Genomic DNA, 18154 nt, shown 5'->3' on the forward strand with positions numbered 1-18154 from the left:
GAAATCACAAGTTATATTTCCATTTGTGTCTGTTTTTTTCAAGCAAAAGCAGCAGCCCTGGTTGGGTTGTATGCAGCGGTGAGGAGTAATATGGACATTTAATAAAGTACAATTCTGACACTGATCTCAGATTAGGTTTCGCTCCGATCCTGCCTGGGAGCAGATAAGCACCACTGCTTTATACATTTATCATACCCTAATCCTTCCATAGGATCAGATGTACATTAGTGTTGCATGTTATCTGACCAATGAATGAAGAGACCCATTTGTATTGTGTTCATTTTATTGGAAAGCAGATCACCTTTTAACAAAGACAGCTTCAGTCATTAACTGTACATGTCAAGGAATGAATGGAATGTTTCTAAAAGGAATAGCGCTGAGGAATGAATTCAGACAGGACATCAGAGACCAGATCCAAGTACAGTATGATAAGAGGGTGATGTGAGGATGGAGATGTTGAGAACTTCAGTTCTCCCCTCTAGGCTATGGACTGAAACAGGAAATGTGAGGCAAACGTTTACTGGTCTCCAACCAGTGCGAGGACTGCTGCAGGACCCAGAGGGCTCAGTAGAGCCAGCTGAAGGCACAGCTAGTGTAGCTGACCAGCTCGTCGTCTTTGAACCACAGGGAAATCTCCTTGTTGGCACTCTCCACTGAGTCGCTGCCGTGGATGATGTTCCTAGGAAGAAAAAAAAAAAAGGACGGGGATGTAAAAAGTGAGGAAAAAAGCAATACAAAGAAGCAGAGATAAAGCGATGTCGGGGTTACTGACTGTTTGCATACTGTGTTGGGAGGGTTAAGTCATATTAAAGTACTCACTTGCTGACGTCAATGCAGAAGTCTCCTCTGATGGTTCCGGGCTTGGAATCAGCGGGGTTGGTCTCACCCAGCATCACCCTGCCCGTCTTCACCACACCTTTGCCCTCCCACACCTGGAATACATGAGAGGCATGAGGCCAGCTGCTGTTAGCTCTTCTCCAGTAGCCTCACAATCAACATTTCTCTAACAGGGGAAACATTGTGGGAGACAACAGCAGCAGGTTTTATGTTCGTTAACTCATCTCCTGGTTCAACTGACATACCACACAGTCTTATACAATCTCTTACCATGGCAACCACTGGACCAGAGCTCATGTACTTGATGAGGGTAGGAAAGAATGGCCTGTCCTTCAGGTCGATGTAGTGCTCAGTCAGGTGCTCCTTGGAGGCCTGCAGCACGGAGAAAGATACTGAGCTTATGCACATTGGGCATCGACATGTGAAACCAATGTACATGAAATACTGATTCTGTCCATGTTGTACAAGTAAAACGCCATGTGGGGCTAGTGAATGTTGCACAACACTTGCGTGATCGGTCAAGTGGTGTTTTATTTATTTATTTATTTATATATATATAATTATATACAATTTTTTTATATATATATATATAAAAAAAATTTTATATATATAATTTTTTTTTTTTTTTAACTATTTTGTAGCATCACATGTGCCGTACCGACTACAGGGACTCTCGATACCAGGAGAGTTTATAAGCTGAATTACAATAGAGCATTTCAGTTATAATAAACTGTCTTAATCCTGCAACCATGCAAAGCACTTTAAACATTTCAGGATTTTAGGCAAATAGATAAGACCTGTTGAAAATAAAACGTCACTAAAAAGGTTTATAAAAATAAGGTTTAAGAAAGATGCTACCGATTCTGGAAGCCTCAGACCCAAGGAGCCGGGACTCAGGAACAGCCTGCCCGAGGTCTCAGAGGGGAGCAGCAATTCAGAATGTCGCTAGGGGCTGAACTAGGGCTGCAACTAACGATTATTTTAATAATCGATTAATCTGGCGATTATTTTTTCGATTAATCGGATATTAATGGGCCAAAAAAGGCGAGTGAATAAAAACGTGTCTTTAGTCTTGCAAACTATACCACCCCTGCTTTACTACTGTTATTAACGAGCTAACGCTAACTTGTCAAGCTGGATAACGAGTAAACACCAGCACCAGAAGAGCTACTGGAGGGACGTTACGTTCCTCACTTCAAAACGGAACAAAAGTAGGATTCTGTAGTGATTTACCCTGCTGTTGAACTCTCTTCCTCCTCAAGGACTCCAACATGTTCACGTTGTTGAATCAGGAAATAAATACTGTAGCCGTCTGTTCACCCAGAGCTCTACGATACCTCATATCAATAGAGACCCGACCAAACTATGTGTATAAACCATATGGTACAAACAATGAATAGACGCTGCCGTATTTATGTCTAGATGACGTTATTCTGAGTGTTGGTGGAGCTGCTACAATGTTAGCATAGCCTAGCACCGACCCAGCCGAGCTCCATTGAGAAGACAAGTAGCCTACAAATCGGCATCATTACGTAGTTATTTTGGAGTCCCTTTTTGTCGGTTTATTGCCGTTAAATCACAGCCAAATCAGTTTATTTTGTGTTCATACAGCTGTAGTAAACAGCGACCTGTGGCTTGCTAGACACAGTGAATACAGCTCGATAAAATCCACAGAGCTCCTCTGGACAATACTATGAACCCAGACATGACGGCGATTAGTTTCCCGGGATATCTGTGACTTCCACAACACGTACTAAGCAGAAATAGGTTATTTTTTCCATGGTTAATGGCAGACAGTTGAACGGCTATCAGGGCGATAAGCCACGCCCCCTCTCCGGCGTGTCCAGCACGAATGAACACAAATAGTCCCCGGCGAGACTGGCGTTTGGTGTGAACACGGCATTAGGTCGTACTGATTTCTCTGCCTCTGCCATGTGTTTCAGAACAACGTTACGGGTCTCTCCGATAGTCTTTCCTCTACCTCCGCTCTTTTTTACTTTTTATACTCAAACATCTCTGCGACTTATCGAGTGTCGTAATAATCGCGCGACACAACGAATCGATATCGTTTTTATCGATTCGTTGTTGCAGCCCTAGGCTGAACCATGAAGCGCTTTAAAGTAGATGGTCAGTAAAATATTACAATGTACAGACAGAACCCATAGAGAGGGTAAAACCGGGCTGATACGATGTTGTCCACTAGTACCAATTCAAATCAGAGCAGCTGCATTTTTTACAAACTGGTGGCGCGAGATTGGTTATTGTAGTCATTGGGTTGAGCCAAAATGCTAACAGAAAAACAAATAAGAGCACGAAGAGAGAAAATACTTTTCCTGAAAACAGGACTTTAGTTGGGTGGTGTTTGAGGCTGTGAGCCAAAATTGACTTAAAAGATTAAACACAATTTGACAACTTTGGTCTTTGTTGGCTTTTGATAACTGCTAATAAATAAAACAATTTGAATGGGGCAAGTGAAAATCTGTTTTGGACATGAGAACCACCAACATTGAACCCGGATCAGTTATTGTTTCCACTAATTGTTGCATGCATTTGGTCACATGGTGTTGCCAACTCCATTATTTTTTTTTTTTCAAAGCTACAGCAATAACTGGCTCCATGTCATCTTCAATAGTTTTTGGGAGAAAGCCTTCGCATCCAATCAGAACGCTGCAGCTATCTGATCAAGGGGTGCATCCATGTCTCTTACAAGAGAGCAGAATGTGCCACACACACTAAAACCTCACAGCCATGCGTTCTAGACAATGTCATGACACAGCTTTCTGACCTTTGACGGCTTCCGTTAAGTCTCCATCATGATGTGCTGTGTGACACTCAACGACATGCCTCTGAAGCAGACTACAAGCCCAGCAAGTACTATTTGTTCACAGCTGGCACAACAGACCTCAGGTCACATGGTCGTTACGTCCCACTTCCACAAGTTGAATAACGAGAAACCCTCTGCGGAGATAACTCCGGTTTGACGCTGCGGGACAAAACAGCCACCTACTGCTGAACAGCTAGTGAACAAGTCGACCAATTCAGTGAGCAAGCCATTAAAGTGGGAAGACCTTGTAGTTATTGGCAACTTGAGATGGCCAGTTTGCCTTCAACGGTTCAGCAAGACTGTTAAAATACACCTTGCAGTCCTAATTCTCTGGACAGGCCTCTGTGCTCCTCATTCAAACTGTACATGGCTCCCATTTCTATTTGACTTTCAACTGCATCACTAACCACACCAACCAAGGATTTCAATTTGAGCAATTAGGGGTTAATCTCCTTCACCTCGGTAATATGGCGAGGAACTTTTGCATGTGTTGTAGTTGACATGAATTCTTGCATAATGCAGGATTATACATGAACACACTTCATGGTGAATGCGGCATCCCACGCTGTCCCAGATCACACGTTAGAGGTTTAAGAGTCTTTCACTCAGTGCTAATCTATGCTACAGTCAGGAATAGTCTAGCAGGCTTATCCGCTCACCGGAGGTTCTTAACCGCAACACCAGCGACTGCAAGGAAAGCAACCGATTTCAGAGGAAGAGCCGTATAAAGAAACGTGTACTTACATGGAGCATCTTCATGCCTGTGAGTTTGAAGCCTTTCATCTCAAACCTCTTGATGACCTCTCCAATGATGCCCCTCTGCACGCCATCGGGCTTGATGGCAATGAATGTGCGCTCCTTCAACTCAGCCATGATTCTGAAACAAAAGCAGAAAATTAAAAATGTAAAAAGGAAAATAAAGTGCAATCAGCAGGAGGAACAAGCATGGAGTGTCACTCACACCTCTCGGTTGCACTTGGCACAGTCAGTGGTGGGGCCGGCTGCGGAGGGCCCCGACCCCATTGCAGTGAACGCAAAAGACGACAAAGGCTGGTGTGGATCTCACAGCTTGATCACCTAATCTGAACCACTGGGACTTTGACAGCAAGCCCTGCCCACCGAGCTATTCTCACACTATGGTGCACTGGATGGAGACCATTCACACATGTGAATGTAGCAAGTCAGCTTTAATCCTACCATTTGGGCCAGCGCACCGACCAGCAGTCGTGAGGACCCTATTGAAACTAGTGAGTTTCATCATGTCGAAGCACAATGAAGCACCTTTCTGAGGCCCTCAAGAATTTAGCACACTCATCTGAACAGGTTAAAAAATATATATATATTCCATGCATCTTGTGCTGAAATGGCTCACCAAATATAGTCAGTACAATCTAAAGACCTGTGTGACAAGAAGTTATTATGAATTTGTTTTTTCATGCAACATACCTGACTGAGAAGGCTGTCATAAGGTACTATATTTAAGTTATTGTTGGTACTACCAACCCATAATTCATCGCTTTATTTTGTTCTTCATGTATACCGTAGAAAGGAAAACACTTGACCTGATCTATGGTACATTATGTACATTTGAACATTGCAGAATAATTTGTGAATGTGGGGAAAAAACAGCAGTTCAGCATTAGTTTAGTTTTAAATTGGAAGAACTTTACAACTAAAGCCATCTTCAGCCATTTGGTTTTGGAATTAAACATCACAACTTTTATCTTTATACTTGTGAGATATTTGTCAGCAATAGGCCAACGTCCCTTGGTTTTATAAAAAAGGGATTAAAAACCTGCAAGTCTGTGCTGGGCACAAAAAAACAAAAACCGACATTGGCCCAACCATCAGAGCACAGCAGTGTAGCTGAGGTGGCAAACATATGAAGATTGCCACGTCTACTGCAAGCATGCAATTAAAAAGAAGAACAAAGTTTCCGATAATCAAAGAAAGAAAATGTATTATTTCATCATTTTACTTAGAAACAAATTACATAGATCTCAGGAAACTCCCTAGGATATTGGTAGAAAATATTGCAGTCAAAAAAAATAAGATTTGATAATGACAGTTGCCGCCAGACATTAGCTTAATTTATGCACAAAAAAAACACACAAGATCGAGGCCAAGACAGATTATCATGGAAATAACCCTTTGAGAATGAAACCCACTGACTGCAATAGTCCCCCCACAAGCTATTGCACGCAGACTTCAGTTGAACCCTCAGCAGGCTGACGTTGACATTTACGCAGTGAGTTTATCGCTGTAGTGGGCCGGCTTAGCAAATTTGAGGTGTAGCTATGTTAGCAAAGCGTGAATTTCAAGAATAGCTATACTAGTACAGCATGAACGATCACGAGTCACGGTATATCCGGTGTGCACGAGATAGAGTTTCTGTAAAAGCGCTGTGCACAAAAGGTACTTCAGACCTGTGACTCACCGAAATCAATGACGTTTGGTCTGCCGGCTGCACGCGACAGTCGGACTTAACCGTACAGTCACAAATGGACCCCAACCAGAGAAGTGACTTGCATCCTCCCGAACAATCACTTCATTACTGACAACTACCAACATACCGCCAGACAAACCGACGTTAGTCACAGAGCAAGTTCAGACAGCCAGTTCTGAGGAGAAGACAGCACAGGCCCAGGCCTTCAGACATACAGCCTCATGGTCTTTTGTTCGCGCTACCGCCGCGAAGAAAAGAAAAAAAAAAATCACTTCCAACACCAGCGACGCAGCTACACTGATCCAAGACCGAACCACAAAAACATAATTACCCCGTAGCTTCATTTATTAGTATACCGTTACTCTTAAAAATTACAGTATTAGCCGGAAGACGTTAACATGTTTAAACCACATTAACTTTTGATCACACCCGCTGGAAAATTGTTATAAAACTGATGAACGCTAGCTTCAAACTCGGAAATGTAAAAGGGAGGAAAGTAGGACTATATGTATTAATATAAACGTTACCTATACAAATAAAACGCTCACATTACCTTAACAATAGAGCTCACGTTGTGTAGTAGGTAGCAGCTGCACCGGTTGACGTGGGAGGAGAAGACCGAAAAAGCTTGCGCAGCCGCATTTTATGCCAGAAGGCGGGGACTGGCTCGCGACGGCAAGACATTGGAGCCAAAATAGAAAGAGCAGTTTGCAAAGTAGTCTCGTGAAGTCCCGTGAACCTTTCAAGTGTAGTAGGGCATATCACTACAGACCGAGTGCAAAGTAATGAAAAAAGGAAAAAAAAAGTCCTGTGACACTCATAAGTACCATAATAACTAATGATAATAACCTGACTGACTGACTTTTACTGTCGTTTTTTTTTGATAATGTATAGTATTTTATGATCTTATCATGTGGTTTAATATGAAAATGTTCTTAATCTGAAAACGAATTAAAGTTGCAAGACGAATAAGTAATATCTACAATATTTCCCTCCGAAATTTAGTGGAGTAGAAATTAATTAAAAGAAAGAATAAGATATCTTGTTATGAAATAGTACTAATCCAGTTCATAACTGCTGTTTCAAAAGAAGCTGGTCAGATGTGTCAATGTTGTCAATAAGTGCTTCAGCAAATTGATTTGTTTTTCTGAATACATCTTTTTATTCTGATCTGCTTATACTGAATGGTTGATGGCTGTAAAAACATTTTTTCTGCTTTTGGAAATATATTCATAAATTTCATTTCATTTCATTCATAAAACTAGAAATGTTCCCAGTGTCATACTTTTTTTAGATTGATGTGGAACATTTCGATGCATTCCGAAACAATCTGGGTAAAAAATTAATATACATATAAAAAATAATAATATATCAAATATATTTTTTTAAATTCTGCACATTAATATTTTGTCAAGGAGAAAATCTTGAAAAAACACTTCTATTTTAGCAATATCAAACTTAGAATGTTCTACTTACTTATTACAACAGCAAGTAATGTTTTATCTTGGTAACTTTTGAGGTAGACAAACTTGAATTTGAGTCAACAGCTGTTTAGATATATTGCGAGGAACTGTTTGACTCTATTTATCTTTTACTGGTCAGGCAGGTTTGGGCTTGCCGGGTCTTTCCAACCGGTTCCCCTGCCATCTGATCCAACTCACCACCAGGTGGTGATCAGTTGACAGCTCTGCTCCTCTCTTCACCCGAGTGTCCAAGACATACGGCCGCAAATCAAATGATACGATTACAAAGTCGATCATTGATCTCCGGCCTAAGGTGTTCTGGTACCAGGTACACTTATGAGCCACCTTATGTTCGAAAATGGTGTTCGTTATGGCCAAACCATGGCACGCACAGAAGTCCAATAACAAAACACCATTCGGGTTCAGATCGGGCAAGCCGCTCCTCCCAATCACCCCCCGCCAGGTTTCTCCGTCATTGCCCACGTGAGCGTTGAAGTCCCCCAGGAGAACTATGGAGTCGGTAGGCGGCGCCCTTTCCAGGACCCCTCCCACCGACTCCAAGAAGGCCGGATACTCTGAACTGCTGTTTGGTGCATAAGCACAAACCACAGTCAGAGCCTTGCTCCCCGCAACCCGTAGGCCCTCTCGTTCTCCGGGGAGAACTCCAACACAGCGGCGCTCAGCCGGGGGCTCGTGAGTATCTCCACTCCCGCCCGGCGCCTCTCACCCTGGGCAACTCCGGAAAAAGACAAAGTCCAACCCCTCTCCAGGAGCTTGGTTCCAGAGCCAGCGCTGTGTGTGGAGGTGAGTCCAACTATATCTAGCTGGTACCGCTCCACCTCCTGCACCAGCTCTGGCTCTTTCCCCGCTAGCGAGGTGACGTTCCACGTCCCTAGAGCTAGTCTATGCTGCCGGGTCAGGCCTCCCGCCTGACCCGCCGCCCGGTCTGCATTGCACCCGACCCCGATGCTTATCCCTGCGGGTGGTGGGTCCACAGGGTGGCTGCTCCATGCTGTTTATTCGGGCTGAGCCCGACCGGGCCCCATGGGCGAAGGCCCGGCCACCAGACGCTCGCCGACGAGCTCCCCTCCTGGGTCTGGCTCCGGGAGGGTGCCCCGGTTTCCCTGGTCCGGGCGAGGTGACTGAAGTCCGTGGGCTGCTTTTCATTGGGGTCGTTTTGAACCGCTCTTAGTCTGGGCTCTCCCCTGAGACCTGTTTGCCTTGGGAGACCCTACCAGGGGCTAATGCCCCGGACAACATAGCTCCCAGGATCACTGAGCCACTCAAACTCCTCCACCACGTTAAGGTGGCGATTCGCGGAGGAGCCTCACCTATGGTCACGAACTCTGGGTCGTGACCGAAAGGACAAGGTCGCGGCTACAAGCGGCCAAAATGAGCTTCCTCCGTAGGGTGGCCGGGCTCAGCCTTAGAGATAGGGTAAGGAGCTCGGTCATCAGGAGGGAGCTTGGAGTCGAGCCGCTACTCCTTCGCGTCGAAAGGAGTCAGCTGAGGTGGTTCGGGCATCTAATTAGGATGCCTCCTGGACGCCTCCTACTGGAGGTTTTCCAGGCACGTCCAACTGGGAAGAGACCCCGGGGAAGACCCAGAACACGCTGGAGGGATTACATCTCCCAGCTGGCCTGGGAACGCCTCGGGATCCCCCAGAATGAGCTGGAACATGTTGCCGGTGAGAGGGAAGTCTGGGTCAGCCTGCTTGGCCTGTTGCCACCGTGACCCGACCCTGGTTAAGCGGAGGAAAATGGATGGATGGATGGTCAGGCAGGTTCAGGTTGGATTCCTCCGTGTGCAACAGTGTCGCTACAGCTTTGGCTGCACCTTATAACCACAAACATGGATACAGCTGCAAACAGAGTGAAGTGAATAGTTATCGTCAGGCTTCAATATTTTACTTTGATCCGAGCGAAACTCATGCTACTCATCTGAGACAAATGTATCAACACCCATCATAACTTTCCTAAAATTAGTTTAATGAAAAGAAGAAGAAAGAAAATAATTTGAATCCACATATGTAAGAATGCAATATTTCTCTTGGACATTTGATGAAGACTCTCTGAGATGGTTCCATGACTAAACAACACAAGTTACAGCAACAGAACTCTTCAACTTTGAAATGAAACTACAGCTTAAGATTGTTAAACATCAAGACTCACTCACTTTTGTTGAAGGAAGAGACTGTCTGTTGCTACGACTCAAATGCTTACTTTAAATGCTGGTAAATTATATTTCTTAATCTTAACACCTTGTAATCCTTCATTATACCAAAGAATGTAGATATAAATAGCTATTTTTAAAATGTTGAGGTCTTTACTGCTATGTTTTCAGTTGATCATCATATTGAACTTCCATGAAGTTTGCCTGAGGTGGCACGGGCCACCCCTGAAATCTGATTGACCACCCCTGGTGCAAAGTCATTATCCCAAACCATGATTGGCTATCTGCCCGGTGAGTCTTAAGACGTGAGGCGACGCTTCAATGTCTGTTTGTTGTGTCTGGGCCTTAAGTTGCACTTAAACACACTGCAAAGACAATGGCCAACGGTCTACTTTCGTGTATGTTCTGCATGCATGAGATGAAATAACTCTCCGTACCAGTAAGTGGCGGTAGTCTGTATTCGTCATTTAAAAAAGGGAAACTGGAAGACCCTACTGTCTGTCTGCGGATGTACAAGCCATTGTTATGATGCATACGAAACAAAGCAGTATCCTCACTTTCTCTTCTCGTGCACTGATTGGCTTCAAGGTGCAAAACAGACATTTGGAGCATTTCTATTGTCTCTCAATGGCCCTCAAGCTAAGCCAGCGGCTAGAAGCTAACAGTGGTAACTGTGCAAACAACTGCAAAAGTAAAGCTAACTGTACGCGCAGCCAGCCCGGCGATGTCACCAAAGACTTCAACACCCAGTGGGAGAGTGACTTCATTCTCAGCTCCGGTAGACATTACTCCACTATATCATAACGGAGCAAATAGCCATTTGTTGCTATTTTCATGCTCTAAATATTGAATTCGGCACCTTTAAGCTGAATAGCCAACCAGAATGGGCTCCGCCGACAATTAAACATGCTCAAATGGCCGATAAGACGCCGACAGGGGCCAACCAGTGCCAAACGGCGAGGGACGCATTGCAAAAACTTTGAGTCAGGGCCTTTATATCGAACCATATAGACTGTATACAAAAAGTGGACGTGGTCGTCGTGACGTCACCCATTGGTTTGTGGACTGCAGTTTCAATGCCTTGAGTTTGCCGATTTTGCCGTGGCCATCTTGGATTATGATCGTCAGCATGTGTTTTTTTTTTGGAAGTTACAATATTTGGAATGCGGAGGATCAACGTAGAGAACCGGAGGTTGATGCCTGGTTCGAACCAACCGTTTGAAGAGTAAAACGCACTTTACTCCTAAACCTAATAAGTTTATTAACCTAAGGTAGGTTTATTTATCGATTTAATTACAGTTGTTTTAACATGGAGGAGCATATAGTAATTAACTACAAGATACTATAATGTTAAGTAGAAATGAGTAGTGGAGACAGAGATGGTAAATGAATACTTTTGTGACGCGGACATGCTGCTGTGAACTTCCATGCAGTTACATAAAAGCAATAGCCACTATCATACTAATATTAATGCCCACATGTGAAATCTGTAGGCTTACAGCCTATAAAAGGCAGCTTTAGGGGGACTTAAAGGTTAGGGATCTGCAGCTCATGGCTTTTATGGTATGAGCTACAGACGAGTCATAAAGTAACTGGGCGTTGCATGACATTAATGGCCCAACCGTAATGCAACCTGTGATCTAAAGGCCAAGAACTGCCTCTCTTGCTTAAAGCACTATATCCCCACCTCGCCCCCTTCACTTGATTGAGTTCCTCAGAGCCCAACTTCCTAGCAGTGAGAAAATATTAGGTATGTCGGCTCAAAAAACAAATCTCCCTCTGATATTGAGACATTAAGACATTTCACCCTTTGACAGAGATAAATGTGTGTCTGTGTTATTTTTGCCACTTTGGTTGCATATAGAACTCCTTTAAGTGAAACACACACACACACACACACACACACACACACACACACATAAACGTGTCCTTAGGTCACTTTTGGGGACATTACATTGCATTCTTTTCCTGGAGTCCTATCCTATACCAATCTAACCATAACCACTGACCTAAACATCAATTGTTCCCCATATGCATTAACAGAGTATTACAAAAGACATTGAGTCATATTTTATATTTGGCAAAAAAAAAAGAATCACATAATTTTTCATCGCCTCTCCTCTCCTTACTATTTCCCCCTTTTCTCGATTTATTTCCTTTTGTTTTCTTTCCTGTCCTGTATCCTTTTTCTTTCCCGTTCTCTCCTCTTGTTTCCTCTCCTGTTTCCTCCACTATTTGTTTGCTCTGTTCTCCTCTCCTCTCTTTGTTTCACCTCTAGTGTCCTGTTTTCTCTCCTCTCCTCTCCTACACTTCCTTCCTCGCCTCTTGCACCTCCGGCAGCCGATGCTCTTAGAAAACAAATGGAGAGTTAATCTCATGGCCTAATCTCTTGCAGTCCTATTTTTCACCAGGGTTTAAGGCCAGGATTAAAACGTCTTTTTTTACTCTCTCTCTCTCGCTGGATTTTTCAGGAGGATGAAACTATGGATGGCTAAGTGCTGTTCACACTTCTCCAGAAAGGTTATTAGCCGGGCGCCTTACTACGAGGGCCCCCCGGTGCTCGGAGGCATGGCATACGGAGGATGCGGCGTAATTGGCATCGTCCCGGCGCTTTGAGATTCTCTTTCTTGGGCTTAATGCAGAGGGCAGGAACCGTGAAGCAGGATGGAGCTTGTACTGTAATGGATTGTAATACAGAGTCATTATGTTTGCTTTCAGAGGCACCTCCCAGCTCGAGAGAGTGTGAAGCTGTTTCGGCTGAAATTGCTTTCGGATGCAAAATGGTTGTTGACGAAAATTTCTCGTGGTGCAAAAAAAAATAAAGGTTGGTTTATTGCCTCAAATTACTGCCAGAGGCAAATGAGTGATTTCAAGGCATCGTGTGGGAGGTTTCTGGCGGCAGGCGGCCAAATGCTCCTCTGAAGATGGGTGTGTGCACGAGGCTGCGCGCACCTGCCGGCCGTATCCACGGCTCCGGTCCTCAGGGTGCAGAGTCACACACCGGCCTCGAGTTCACTGACGGAGATGAGAAAAAAAGGTGTCATTTTTAGCCGGATGCACATTTTTATGAAGCCCGTAAATCTCTGCAGCATCCGCCCGCCCAGAGGGGATCGTTACACGGCTGAGAATCATGACTGTAATATAACATGCTCTGTTTTGGGACTGAGGTTGTGATGAGCCCACGCTGCAGCGGTGCATTAGCGTCTGACTGTGTTGCTGCATAAGCAGCAAAAAAAGGCAAAAGCTCCCCCTAAAGAAAAAAGGTTTTTATGAATTCATAATTTAAAGGAATGTCAAGTCATTTTATTTACACAGCCCAAGATCACAAATCATAAATTTGCCTAAAGCGGCATTACAATCTGTACAGCACGACAGCACGCGCTGTGCTCAGACCCTGAACGGGCCTCGTCCACGGATATTTGCTTGTCAGGAATCACATAACCTTGTATAGGAGCACAGCCACTCCGGTGCCCAAAGTACTCACGCACGCACGCACGCGCACGCACGCACGCTCCCATTTTTCCCTCAAAAAGGAAACTGTTGAGCCCAGAATCCACTCAAGAATTCCATTACATATCCACACAGCTGCACTCGTGATCCAAGAACTTCAAGAAACACACCTAAGTGCCTTGCAAACGAACATACAGAAGGAAGGTGAATAATTGATGCTGTCTGTGTGAGGCGCAGACCCACGAAAAAGCACTATATGCCAGAGCACCATGTGACAAAGGAAAGCTTCAGACTTTCAACAGGGTCATGCAAGTCATCCCACCATTCATGGACCAGGTGAGCCAAAGCAGGTGCGCTGGAATGCAATGACTACATTACAAGGGCCTCATGTTTGTGTGTATGTAGCACAAAATCATCGGAGAGCTATTTAATATTCAGAACGGTTTTCATTAGTGAATTATCACCTGAAACTAAGAATCGCTGTGTTTTTCGTTATCTTAGAATGAGCCCCTCATATCCACATAGGGAGCGGGTCCTCTTCAGAGAGTCCATCACGTTGCACCGCCATGTTTCTACAGTAGCCCCCAACGGACAAACCCAAACGCTGGCTCTAGAGAGAGCCCTTTCACGTCTGCACGTGACACGAAGGCCAGCATGGTTCATGTGAAACTGCGGCAATGTGAGCCGCCATCTGACTTCCGTTGCTAGTATAGTAGTGTTATTATGGTGAGGACGGCTTCTGAGCGAGGCGAACAGCGTTACCGCCTTGGAAAACGGAGGAGTTGGCCCAGTGGTATTCAGTTGGTTGCATTCTGCAACCCCACCACTGGAAATCCTACACACTGTCCCTTTAAGAATACACTGTTGCATAATCCTCAAGTCCTCTTAGAAGTGTTGTTAAAGAGTGTCTCAGAAAATTACGTTTATATCCACATTCTGTTTTGCCAATTGCAATTTAAAGGATACGTTGCCTGCATTATGTTAATGTCAGGTACAAGTGCACATGTTATGTGCACTTGTACCCTAAAGGGGGTATGCAGGTTATAGGGAGGGGGTCAGCTGTCCAAAGTGCAGCACTTTGATATAAAAGCAAAACCATTCTTTAGTTCCAAACAGGGAATACTGCAAAGGAAAACAATGAAGCACGTCAGTAACATTAGACAGATTCATTTGGTGTAACATTAAGTCAATTTCCTCATTATAGTGATACAAATATATATATTTCACTCGACCCTGTTCCCCAACATTTGCCATGCTTTTGTAAAATTATGAATTTCAGTCCAATGTTTTTGTTTATTTGATACATTCTCAATTAAGGCATAAAATCACATAAGCTAGTTTAGTTTGTCTAATGGGCTCACAGGAACTCATCTATATTTTTTTTATAATGAAACAAAACTAATGATTTGTTGTAATGATGAATAATATCGACCTTGTTGTGTCTTCCTATTTACTTATAATAACATCAGTCGCTCTTTGGCCAATAAGCACTTCTGGTCCTCATGTAAACAAACCACCTATCAGTCGTGTGCTCGATATCAGACGACTCCTCTGGTTGCAAAAATAAGTCAGATTGTATAGAAGTCTATGGGAAAATGACTCTACTTCTCTCTTGATTTATTACCTCAGTAAACATTGTGAACATGAGTTTATGGTCTCAATCTCTAGTTTCAAGTCTTCTTCAATACAGCATGATGTTCATTTAGTAAATGATGGTCCATTTAGAGTCAAATAGACCATAAAGCAGAGTATGCTTCAGGTCAAAAAATGTCAAAAAATGCACCTGCTGGTTATTAATGTTCGTGTAATTAAAGCCTCTGTTGTACACATTACATTCCCTCTAGGTTTTTTTTTTGTGAACCGCCATTTCTAAAGTTCAAACTGTGCCTGGGGCTGTGAGGCTGCAGCTTCCTTTGGTTTGTGTTATTTTGCTTCAGTTTAAATGTAGTTTTATGGAATTCCCCAGGTTCCATTTTTTTGGTCTTTGTTTTAACCTTTTGTTTATAAGTCAGACTTATTTGCACTACGCCTGCTTATCCACCTGGTTCTTCAACATCCTTTTTTAAAGTTTTCTGGGGTGTTTATGGCACTACAGTGGACATGAGTTGTGAATAGTTCATCAGAGGAAAATAAATAAACACCTTCATGTAACATATTTTGTATCTTTATCTTTTACCTGTAATGAGCATGTGACATGTAAGACTTATCTTGGTACCTTTTTTTGGTCCTTAAACCCTCAGGGTGGGTGTCAAAGCTTTAAGATATTGCCTATTCCTTAATCTCACTTTTTTATATACGTGAGGTTTACAATCTCTCTTTTTTCTGCCTGATCTGATCGGTTTAATGGTTCATCCAGTAACATGAGCCCATAGCTGCCGCTCCTCTGACACACACACTAATAACCATCTGCTTTCTCAGTCCATTCAGCTGCACCAGTATCAAAGCTCCCTCTGTAACCACAGTAATGGACCGGATTATGTTGCTAACAGATCACAGGGAGAGCAACATAATCTTCGAAATGACCCACAAATGGAAAAAACCCTGTATTTTACCATTAATGCCTTATATCTGTAAATTGATCTCTGAATGCCACAGGTCTCTGCATAAAGTGTCATTTATATCCAAAAAGACTGTGTATGCACAAGCAGCTACATAATTGAGGACATGCAGAGAAAATGACAAATAAATTATTATTAATTTTATTACTCTGGATTATCAGGCCATAATTAAAAAAAGAAAGGGTGGACAATGAAAACAAATATGACTTTATATGTTAATATTTATTTTTCTTTTCAATAGTTTTTCTTACATATGTTTTCCTTTTCAATTACACTTCAATTCAAGCTTTAATATTTAATATTTCATTTTCCATTTCAGGAGTGGAAATTTCACTTTTCATTTTCAATTTCACAAAATCATTTTCCTTTTTTTCTTTTAACATTTAACTATGAGCTCATAATCCTGAATACTAAAATGATATTTGCGATCTTCACAATGTTCTATCTTTAACATTTACTTGTTTATTCCTATAAATAATCCTCTATATACCGGCCCCTTGGATTGCAAAACACCTTTACAAATAACATGGCATTGAAAAAAAACTCAGTGTTCACAGTTCACAGACTCCCTTGGACAAAGAAAAAGCTGTGCCATACATCAGCCCACATAATCACACAAAAATGAAATATAACAACAACAATAATACAACTAATAACAGTCATGATTATCAGTACAAAAGTGCACAACAAAATGATAATCAATGGGTTCAAAGCACATAGCGGTGCAGGAGCCGGATGCTAGCTGGTTAGCATGCTCATTTCAGTAACGTTAGACGTCACTGCAACACAACACAAAGACGTCTTTGACAAAGCGTCAACACTGTTACCTCTTCACATTCGGTCGATCATTTTTGTTCATTTTTAAAAATGTTTTAAACAAACATTCTGGTAGGACTTACAACGGGGACGTTAAAGCTTGAAGGACCTTTAATAAGGTTTTTACTATATGTTTGTCATAATATCATTTTAAAGGGTACATGCTTGGCTTTCAATGATGCCTCCTTGTGAACCTGTCCAAACACACACAGATCACTTTAACTCATATATATAACAGTCATCATTATTTTTCAATTGTTTTTACAATATCCGCCCAAACTATTGACTTTACTTCAGCATTGTGAATCAGAATCAGAAACGGATTAACATGTTTGCACATACATGCGATGTGACTTGGTGATTGGTGCGTGACAATAAACACAGTGCAACAGCATGAGGGCATAATTGAAAATATGAAAATTTACAAGAGAATATGATAAAAGCCACAGACACAAAAAAATGACACGAAATGTAAACAGTCACAGACTCCACAGATTCAGGAGCTATATTATATAACCACAGCATTGTAGTTTCAATCTTCCACCACAGGGGGGCAGTCTGGCCGCATGCCAGGGAGCTCCTGAGCTGATCTCCCTCCTCTCCTGTTAGGGAGGAAAAGCACGAGCAGTGAGGAGCTTCCAGCACATTCACTGTTTTGTGTTCTGCTAACGAATTGTCACAGCGACGGATCCACCTTGAAATTATTTTTTTTCACACTTCCCTTTGAAAGTGAATCCATATCCACAGAGGTTGCAGCCCGGGTCTCGTGAGGCCGGGTTGATAGCTCCTCGTTGCCTGACTCTGATGTGCTTTCTGGCATAGACACTCAATCATATGAAATAAAATACCTTTTTTTTTTGTCCTCCCACTCACATGATACTCACACTGAACAATTTATAATGATGCATCAAACACCATGTGTAAGGCAGCAGAACAGGATGACAGGTGTGTTACCCTCTCTGATGGGATTTAGTGCAATAGGTAGAACACTGAGCTGGGCCTCATCACTACAGCATAGCAGCAATCTTTTCCCCTTTGACACCACCGATCACCTCTGAAGGCTGTAAATAATGTGCGAGCACGTGTGCTTTAGTTACAGAAGGACTACTGAACGGACCTACACAAAAAAGGCTTAAAAATGACTACAAAGAGAAGCAGAATGACCAAAAAGAGACATAAAACAACTGCAAATAAAAAAGAAAGCATCCACAATGAGATACAAGACAGCCACAGAGAGATGCACAATGACACAACATCACGTTTGTTGTCATTTTGTGTCTCTGTCAGTCAGGTTGTCTTGTGAAGGGGTGAGACGTTGTTTTTGTTATTAATAGTAAAAACTTGGGCAAAAATGCACAAGTAAGATGTGAGTCAGTGAAAATGTACTAAGCTTAAATGTTACTAAATTGTATTTTCAAAAAGGGGGAGTTAGAGGTGGAGTGGGGGGGACATCACACTCTTCACTGAAGGTAGAATTACCTATGTAACTGTATATGTCACTGGTGGAGGATCAACCATGAGCATTTCAGCTATACCCACAATGCACCTCTTGGGCATTTGGGTCACTTGGGTCACTTAGCGTGCTCAA

General features: G+C 42.8%; 1 protein-coding gene across 1 annotated transcript; it reads right to left on the reverse strand.

Annotated features, from left to right (window-relative positions):
* Positions 1 to 265: 265 nt before the first annotated feature.
* nme2a (NME/NM23 nucleoside diphosphate kinase 2a) lies at positions 266 to 6766 on the reverse strand. Its single transcript, XM_076093082.1, has 5 exons — positions 6661 to 6766; positions 4406 to 4538; positions 1108 to 1209; positions 820 to 932; positions 266 to 679 (listed from the first exon to the last, which is right to left on the reverse strand). The coding sequence occupies exons 2-5, from the start codon at positions 4532 to 4534 to the stop codon at positions 565 to 567; spliced, it is 459 nt and encodes a 152-aa protein (XP_075949197.1). The 5' UTR covers positions 4535 to 4538; positions 6661 to 6766; the 3' UTR covers positions 266 to 564.
* Positions 6767 to 18154: the final 11388 nt, after the last annotated feature.

Source organism: Anarhichas minor, unplaced genomic scaffold, assembly GCF_050575085.1.
Source record: "Anarhichas minor isolate MPS153535 unplaced genomic scaffold, ASM5057508v1 ptg000017l, whole genome shotgun sequence".
Taxonomy (NCBI): domain Eukaryota; kingdom Metazoa; phylum Chordata; class Actinopteri; order Perciformes; family Anarhichadidae; genus Anarhichas; species Anarhichas minor.

Bases quoted from the DNA above. Each gene is read 5' to 3' on its own strand.
- nme2a (XM_076093082.1), bottom strand. From the start codon at position 4,534: ATGGCTGAGTTGAAGGAGCGCACATTCATTGCCATCAAGCCCGATGGC. The intron at 1,210-4,405 runs GTAAGTACACGT...TCCGTGCTGCAG, and splicing joins CAGGCATGAAGATGCTCCAT to GCCTCCAAGGAGCACCTGAC. The intron at 933-1,107 runs GTAAGAGATTGT...CATGTATTCCAG, and splicing joins CTGGTCCAGTGGTTGCCATG to GTGTGGGAGGGCAAAGGTGT.